This window comes from Kryptolebias marmoratus, linkage group LG17 (assembly GCF_001649575.2).
Source record: "Kryptolebias marmoratus isolate JLee-2015 linkage group LG17, ASM164957v2, whole genome shotgun sequence".
NCBI classification, from domain to species: Eukaryota; Metazoa; Chordata; class Actinopteri; order Cyprinodontiformes; family Rivulidae; genus Kryptolebias; species Kryptolebias marmoratus.
Window position 1 is genome coordinate 11,069,142 of NC_051446.1, and position 8,266 is coordinate 11,077,407.

General features: G+C 43.9%; 1 protein-coding gene across 1 annotated transcript; it reads right to left on the reverse strand.

The window, feature by feature from the left end:
• Positions 1 to 281: 281 nt before the first annotated feature.
• Positions 282 to 3,875, reverse strand: tob1b (transducer of ERBB2, 1b). The gene is made up of 2 exons (XM_017416245.3): positions 3,656 to 3,875; positions 282 to 2,049 (listed from the first exon to the last, which is right to left on the reverse strand). The coding sequence occupies exon 2, from the start codon at positions 1,922 to 1,924 to the stop codon at positions 911 to 913; it is 1,014 nt and encodes a 337-aa protein (XP_017271734.1). The 5' UTR covers positions 1,925 to 2,049; positions 3,656 to 3,875; the 3' UTR covers positions 282 to 910.
• Positions 3,876 to 8,266: the final 4,391 nt, after the last annotated feature.

Sequence of the window (8,266 nt, forward strand, 5' to 3'; positions counted from 1 at the left end):
TTAATCTTTCGAAAAAAAAAAGAAAAGAAAAAAGCAAATATCTCTACACTTGAATTCCACCACTAAAGGAATACTCTGTACACAATCGTCAGAATCTGTTAGATTTTTTTTGTTGTTTGTTTGTTTTTCCTTCCAAAGATGGATTTCTTTAACAATTATCTTTAAAAAAAAAAGAAAAGAAAAAAGCAAATATCTCTACACTTGAATTCCACCACTAAAGGAATACTCTGTACACAATCGTCAGAATCTGTTAGATTTTTTTTGTTGTTTGTTTGTTTTTCCTTCCAAAGATGGATTTCTTTAACAATTATCTTTAAAAAAAAAAGAAAAGAAAAAAATAATAAGGAAAAGCTGCTGCAGCCATCACAGATCACTGGAGTAGTAAAAAGATATAAATGCAACACCATGTCATAGAAACAATATATACTCTGATATCTTACAAACTCTGTACTAAATTAAATTATACAATTAGAAAAAGACCAAGTAACCCCCACTTAGTAGTGCCAATTCATAAAAATCAGCCTTGTCTTACCACCTGTAAAATACTGTAAGAGGCCAAAACTTGAAGCTTGTCGGGTTTTTTTTTATATATATATATATATTCTTTTTGGAGTAGTTTCTCAAAGTGGAAAAAAAAAAAGAAAAAAGAAAATTGTGCTTGGTTGGCAATAAAGAAAAAGAAAAACAATGATGCATGTTGAAGTAACCAAGCTTGGATGTGTTTGTACAACAAGCTTTTCAGTAGAAACAAACTCAAGGGGGCACGGTAGAAACACCCTTGGGCACATGCGCTTTACTGATTACACAGCTAAATCCTTCAGTCCCGTTTCTAAAGTGTGCGTTTTTTTGTTGTTTGTTTTTCCTTCTCTTTGAGCCACCGTCATTCGTACGTAGCGTCTTCGCGATGGGCTTAGTTAGCCATGACTGGCTGGAATTGCTGGTTAGAATACTGCATGCTGCTCAGGCTGAAGTTCAGACCATCCATCAGGGACTTGTCGTTGAGGCTTCCGTAGGCTGCGAACATGTCGAAGGCATTGTTGTACTGCAGGGGGCCCAGCCCCAGCGAGCCCTCCCCGGGGAACGCGGCTCCGGGGCTGGACTGGCCCTGCAGGCTGGGGAACACGAACTCCTTGGCGTTGGGGGACAGAGCAGAGGCCTTCTGCTGCTGCTGCCCCAGCCCGTACAGTGAGTGCATGGAGGTGGACATGGCTTTCTGCTTCAGTAGAGTGTTGACATTCAGACCCAGGTTGCTGGTCGGGGAGGTGCGGGCCACTTTGCTGCTACTGCCGCCGCCGCTACCGCCGCTGCTGTTGCCGTTGTTGTTACCACGGCCACTGCTCTTCATCTTAGTCGAGCCGAATTTGGTGGCAGCGAAGGTGGCAGTGGTAAAGGTTAGGGGCTGGGTGGAGCGGGGCATGAAGGACGGGCTCACGGCAGCAGACTGCCCGAAAGGAGGGGAGGGGGAGCTGGACTCGGAGGAGGCCCCGACGGGGTCGCTGATTGGCATGAAGACCTGGGCCTCGGGATTAAAGCTGTTCTTAATCTCCTTGTCCAGCTCGGACCCGTTCTCGTTGTTGTCGTCCACGTATAGCACCTTGACCGGTCCCTTCTCGCCGATCTGGTAGGAGACCTCGAACGGATCAATCCACACACTGAGGTCCTGAGGAAGGTTATTCCGGACATCTTCGATGTCCAGCCCGCTCTCTTTGGCTGCCTGCTCCACCACGGGGTCCACCTTCTCCCCTACGTGGATGCACCTGAACCCCGACCCTTTGTATGGCTTATCCGGATACCAGTGGCCTTCATATTTCTTCTTCAGCTGCCTCTCCAGCTCCTCGCCGAAGATGTTCACACGCCGCCGAGGGAGTTTGTTGTACAAGTAGGAAATAATAAAGTTGAGTGCTACTTGAATTTCAAGCTGCATAGCTGCTCCGGTTGCCGGGATGTTTCTTCTTCTGCTGTGAGAGCGTCGCAAACTTCCAGGGCAGCGGTGATGAGGAAGCTCCGAGTGCTTGTCGACAAATTTATTGTCCTTTTGGGTCGTTGGCTCTGAAATGGGAAGAAATCAAAAGTGATTTAAATCTAAAATGTTTACTTGAGTTAAACTGTATCCTGAACCAAAAGAGAAGAGCTAAACAAGACTTGATGCCAAGCTGACATGGTGATCCATCAACTTCGAAGCTGAGAAAATAAAAGTCTGAACCTCTGGTTTGGGTCGAGAGGTGAGGAAAAAAAGAAGGCGATCAAACTCTGAGGTGGAGGTGATATAAAAAAAATTGGACTGTACTGTTCACTCTCCATGGAAGCCGTTTAATCAGCTCTGATTATCAGCGAGCAACATACCGCTGATGAAAATGTTCAAAGAAAAATGAACAAAGTTTTTCTCTAATCAGTCCTGAATTTAAACGATTAAGACTCAGTTAAACTCTGTATTCTGAGACAATTTTATCCATATTATCTTTGGAGTCTTGTAGCCAAGGTGAAATGTTAGCAGCTGTTTCGATGGCCATTGAAAAGAAAAATCCAGTAAACTGCTTGTTCTGATAAAGACATTGAAAAAAAGGAGCCTTTTATGGAAAATATGTCGTTTTTCAACAATAATTAAAAAAAAAGGTTGGGCTTTGATCAGGGTATTAATTACATTTATCCCCATGTGAAAATAAGTTCTAAAGGTCCTAAAAGACTCATGGGAAATCAACTAGGAGAAGACAAAGTTTCCTACTTTAAGACAAATGGTTAAAATTTCGCCTGTCTCCTGGGATAAGGGGCGAGAAAAAAATAAATAAATCATTGACATTTCATCCAAAACACCCGGCCATTCTGCTGCAGAGCTGCGGCCAGGCTGTAACAACAATCAGCAGCTATAAATAAACGCAGGCCTCTGACTCAGGGGTGGTGTCAGCAAGGCACCCCTGCCCCCGCCCCCCCGGCGGCCTGATGTGACGGATGAACGCCCCTGTGGCTGACCTCTGCCCGCGGGCAGGTGCCAGGCAGCGCCTCGTATCGACCCACGGACGTGTCAAGACAAACCCCCTTCGCCCCGTGGTTAGTTCAGGGAGGAGGGGGGAAGCTTGTTTTGTTTTGTTTATTTTTTTCTTCTTTACCCCCCGCCCTCCACAGCAGCCAGGCTGTTCCAGTATGTTCCTGTGAGACTACAGTACAAAGACGGGCACGTACGAGATCGAGACGAGAATCGCAATTACATAATCAGCATTCAGAGTCCAAACACGACCGTCTCTCCCCGACAACACGACACTTTCAACAGGGAGGGAATAAGGAATAAGACCACACGCTTTGAAAGCCACAATGAGCTCGGTTAATGTTGACATTTGCCTGCCAACATCTATTAAAGGGTGTGAACAGAAACGAAGGCTAACAAGCTAGCTACGGTTAATGTTTAGCTCGACGCAAAATGACGTTCGGGAGACCAGAAGCTTTAAGTTGGTCGCACAAAAGAGGAGAAAATCTTGCTATGGTGCGGACTGTCAGACACCTGATTGATGGTTTTAATGAGGTAGGTGGTTACAGATGAAATATTCGACACCAACTTGAGCGTCGTGGCTTAAAAAAGAGGAGATTTAGGCAAACAATGCGCGACTCTTTTTAGCCTCCAAAGAGTGAATATTAGATAACGGCTACATAAATATTTACTTACATAGAAAATTCACAGCAGGCCCTTCTTCGCTCCAGGAGTTATGTTTGTACAGCCCCCGTCTGTAGCTCTAAAAAGGATATATATAAAAAAAATAGTACTGCCAAAGATGTGTCTGAAATCCAGGCGGTGTTGTGTCTGTGGGGTTATAAAGAATCCAACTCTGAAGCTTCCGTTCTCACTCCCCACAGCCTGGGAGTTTTTACAACTCTGTCCTTTAAAATTTAGGCTGCTTTGTTTTTATATAGTGGTCCTCCGCCACGGACACCGAGGAGGTGGTGATGCGGCTCGCAGAGGTCGACTCCCAGGAACGCGCTCCCATTGGCCGAGCGCTGCGTCGTCATCAACAGCGCCCCCCAAACGACAACTGTGATTGGCTTGCTTTGGAGTCAATCAACGGGAGGTTTCTATTTACGGTAGTGGCTTGCCTGTCGAGTGTTTTGGACTACTTTATTGGAGCAAGTTTGGCGTTAATCTCGACGTGAAAGATATGAGTCAAAATCTTTTAAATATGGTCAAAAACATTATTAAAGAATAAATGAATTACATGTCTGGGTATTGTCTTTTTGTGTCTTTTTGAGGGCTTGTATACGTAGAAGAAGTTGTCTGGTTTTCCTAAGAATAAAGGATAATTGCGATTAGCATCTTGAGTAGTTTGCCTAATTAGGGTTTTCAGGCATGAGTGAAACGAAACGAAATTTGACTCCAGTCTGTCCACAGCAGGGTTAACAGAGCAATAGATCCTCAGAGGCGGAAGGATACACCTGTCACTGTTTGTGTCCCTTACTCCTGCCAATGACATTTTGATGTTCCTTTAGCCAGCTGTAGCAGTGTGTTAAAAGCTTCCTTAACAGTATTTCCTTAAAGAGGGGAGTGCTCTTTGACAGAGCAGATATTCCAGGAGATTATGAACAACTCTTACAGCAACTCATAACTGCCATCAGCGTGGATCCAGAGGTTCTTCTCTCCTGTGTACCTGTGATCAAATTTATTCTAAGCTCTGTGGACGTATGAATATGAAGCGGGTGCTCTGCAGTGCCTGCATATGATCTGCTTATTCTTAGCGGCTGTGCAGTGCAGGGGAATAAGCTATTCCCCGTCGAGCCCGAGGTGCTTCACGCCGCAGCCTGTTCTTGCCTAACGTGGGCTCCCACACTCTGTTTGCACAATCATTTTAATGCCACATGAATTATACAGCTGTGAGGGAGGTGGCAGGCAGGACAGAGGGGAGAGGGCAGACGATTCTTCTGGGGATGTGGGGAGCCGAGGCGTGAGCGTATTCCCTGACTCATAACCCCCTCTCATTGGCGTGTGCCATGTCTGTGGATGCTAGATGTGGTCCTGCTTTCAGGATTTCTTGAAGCTGTGGCAAAGGAAGCAGCATCCTTTCAGAGAACTGATCTGAATCGATAATATTTCATTTAAACGGTTTGTTTTTCAACCCCTGTTCTTTGTTATTGGTCATCTCCGAAGGCAAAACGGCGATAACGCTTTTGCCCGTGCCTGGGTGGATTCGTTTGTCTGTCTGTTAGCAAAATATCTCATGAGCCACTGGACAGATTTTAATGAAGGTGTCAGAACGTAATCACTGGATGAACCTCTACAACTGGTTAACTTTTGGAGTCACCCCAATTCAAGACGGTCATTACAGCTAATCAACATTAGCCAACACAAGAATGGCTGTAACTCAGTCAATGTGACAGATATTGAGCTGAAATCTTTTGTGGGGGTAGCTGAGAGTCATCCTCAACAGATACTCTGAGGCCTTTATTATATCATGATTGCAGGAATGAAATAATTGACACTTTGTGCATTATTCACTCTAGTGAATGGCTTCTGGCGCATTGAGATAAAAAAAAAGAAGAAGCAGAAAGTTAGTTCTTTTAAGTCATACAATAATTTCAAATATGAACATGAATCTATTTGTGTTGTTCCAGGTGGTAATTGTGGCTTGCCAGTTATCAGGTCCATTAATCGATCCATTTTCTTTTACCCGTTTCTACTTTCCGGATCGTGGGGAGCTGGTGTCTATCTCCAGCCATCACTGTCCGAGAGGCAGGGGACACCCTGGATAGGTCTCCAGTCCAACACAGGGACACATTCAGACAAACGAGACAACCAACCATTCACACCTAGGGACAATTTTCAAGTTACCAATGAACCTAACGTGCATGTTTTTGGTCTGTGGGAGGAAACCGGAGTACCTCGGAGTAGTGCTCAGGTCCTGTCTCGTAAACAACATATGATGAAAGTGCTGTAATATGGAGTCAGATCAAAGCCAGAGGGCTGCAGGACGCTGCGGGCACAATAGAGAGTTCTTCCAGCCTCCAGATTGAGTCTCAGCAGGGGTGAGGGATGAGTCCCTCCCACCATCGAGGAGCTGGTGTGATGGATGACCCTAACACAAGCTAAACACACTGTGGGGCCTTGAAAGCACACCAATGCCACCGGAGCAAGTTTTTTTTTTCTCTTTCTTATTCCCTTTTTGCTCTCAAAGCACAGGAAACATGTGACTATGACCAAATGTTCAGACATGTTTAACGCTGGACCAGGCTGCGTCACTTCAACACGGTTTACCAGAGCAGTAAGGCTTCATAGTCACTAGGCTGCACAAAGTCAGCCTTCGGGGTGGACGGGTAGAACTTGAACATTTTTGATGTAATATTAAAGGGTGCCAAGTGCAGCTGAAATGCCAGAAGTTCCAGCATCCGTCAACCCTTTTTCTCCGAATCCCAATAATTAGTTAGGAGATATTTTTGTAATAATCTGACCTGACAAAATGTCGACGTTTTGATGTGTAAACTGTAGAAAGAGTATAAAAAGAGCCAAGATTTGAAACAAAATGTTAAAGCTGCTGCCGGTGGCTGATTAGGATGGCATCCACGCACCTCTGTCTCTCACTCCCTGACAGCACTCATCCTATAATATGCAGACAGAAATGCATATCATATAAAATTGCGCAAAAACTATAAGTCGCATTGGAAAAAAAGTCCTGAACTGTGAGTGGCAGAAGGGTCTGGTCACCACACGTGTCAACTGTTATGAGTCTGCTGTGTTTTATGTAGGAGATATGACAAGTTAAAAAGATCCTGAAGTGTCTGTTTATTGGTCAGATACAATCAAAGACAATGAGAAGTTAGATGTGTCCTCTCTGGGGAGGGTATTCACCCATCGGTCCTGCAAATCAATTTGGTTTGTCAACGTTACCTGTGTTTACAGTGCTCCCCATTTTATTTTTTTCCCAGGATGACCAAGGAAGCTAACTAACCCAACTAAAGAAAGTAAAACAAATTTGAGGCAGAGTTGCTGACGAGTGCTGCAAAAGGAAAAACCAGACAGTTTTGTTCAGTGGACAGAGGACATAACAAGGAGAAATAAGCAGCTATACTTTCTAAACAAGCCCAAAAGCACACAACCAGAAACTACAGCAAATTTACATTGAAACAAGCCAAAAGTCGCTTGAAATAAGAAGACTTGGCAACTGTGGAGACAAGTCCTAAAGCAATGAGACGCTCTGGGGGAAAGAAGACACAAATGTCTACATTCTGATGTATAAACAGAAGCCAAAAGTTTGTGAGAATAAGAATAGATTGAAAAAAGTCTTAGTGTCTGGCATAACACTTGAGCATTCTGTGGTAAGATCCTCAGAGATTCTAAAACCTAAACTACGATTGTGTAAAAACCCTTAAAAGATGGCAAAACGCTGGTTCGGTGGCATAAAGGCCAACTTTCTGTGACCCGTTTAAACTTTTAATGATGTTTCTACTCTCCAAAGAGGGCTGGGTTTCCCCACATGTTGCACCATAATCTCATTGTTGTTTATGTGGAAAATTCTCACATTTTTATGAGATTAACTTTTACGTCTTACAATGTACTGCTACCAGAAGTCATAGCACGCTGTTCCCAATCGATCACCTTTTGATGTTTTTTTTTTTTTTTTGATAATGATTCTTCCACAGCTGCAGGAGGAGTAGCAATTGCAAGTCATGCCAGAAATTAAAGAATAACGAGCTCGAGCGTTTATGAAGTGGCACCCCTAATATTAATCCCAAACTGGGATTAGCTCAGACGTTTTGTTATTATCCTACAAAGGAGATCTGGTGGCACAAAAAAAAATGCTTCTGCTTGTTCTGAGTGCGTCTGGATGGAACCTGAAGGCAAACACAGCTAATGAAGGTGGCTGTTTGAGCACGACTCCTACAAATATTTTGGGCATGTTACGTCACTTAGACATGTTTTTTTCTTACCCCTCTCGCCACAAAGCCGCAGAATCCTTCTTCTCTGCCGTTTCCCAGACACCTCTGCTGTCATTTTCAGATGCAGTCAGGTGGTTTAATTGGATCAGTACTTGGGATAAAACGAAACGAAACCCAGCTTAGGCAAACTTGCTTACCAAGTTATGACATTTCTTTGGAAACTGTTTCCTTGAGCGCTGAATTAGAAGAATGGGCTCAAAGCGAGTCCCATGTGAGCTCACGGAGCTGTAGCCATGTCATTTCAATTGTTTGACTAACACAGAGGAACCTCAGACTGAGTTATTGGATCTTTTTTTTTTTCTCAAACTGGACTTCAAAATCCAAATGATGTTAAAATACATATATATTGAATTTATTT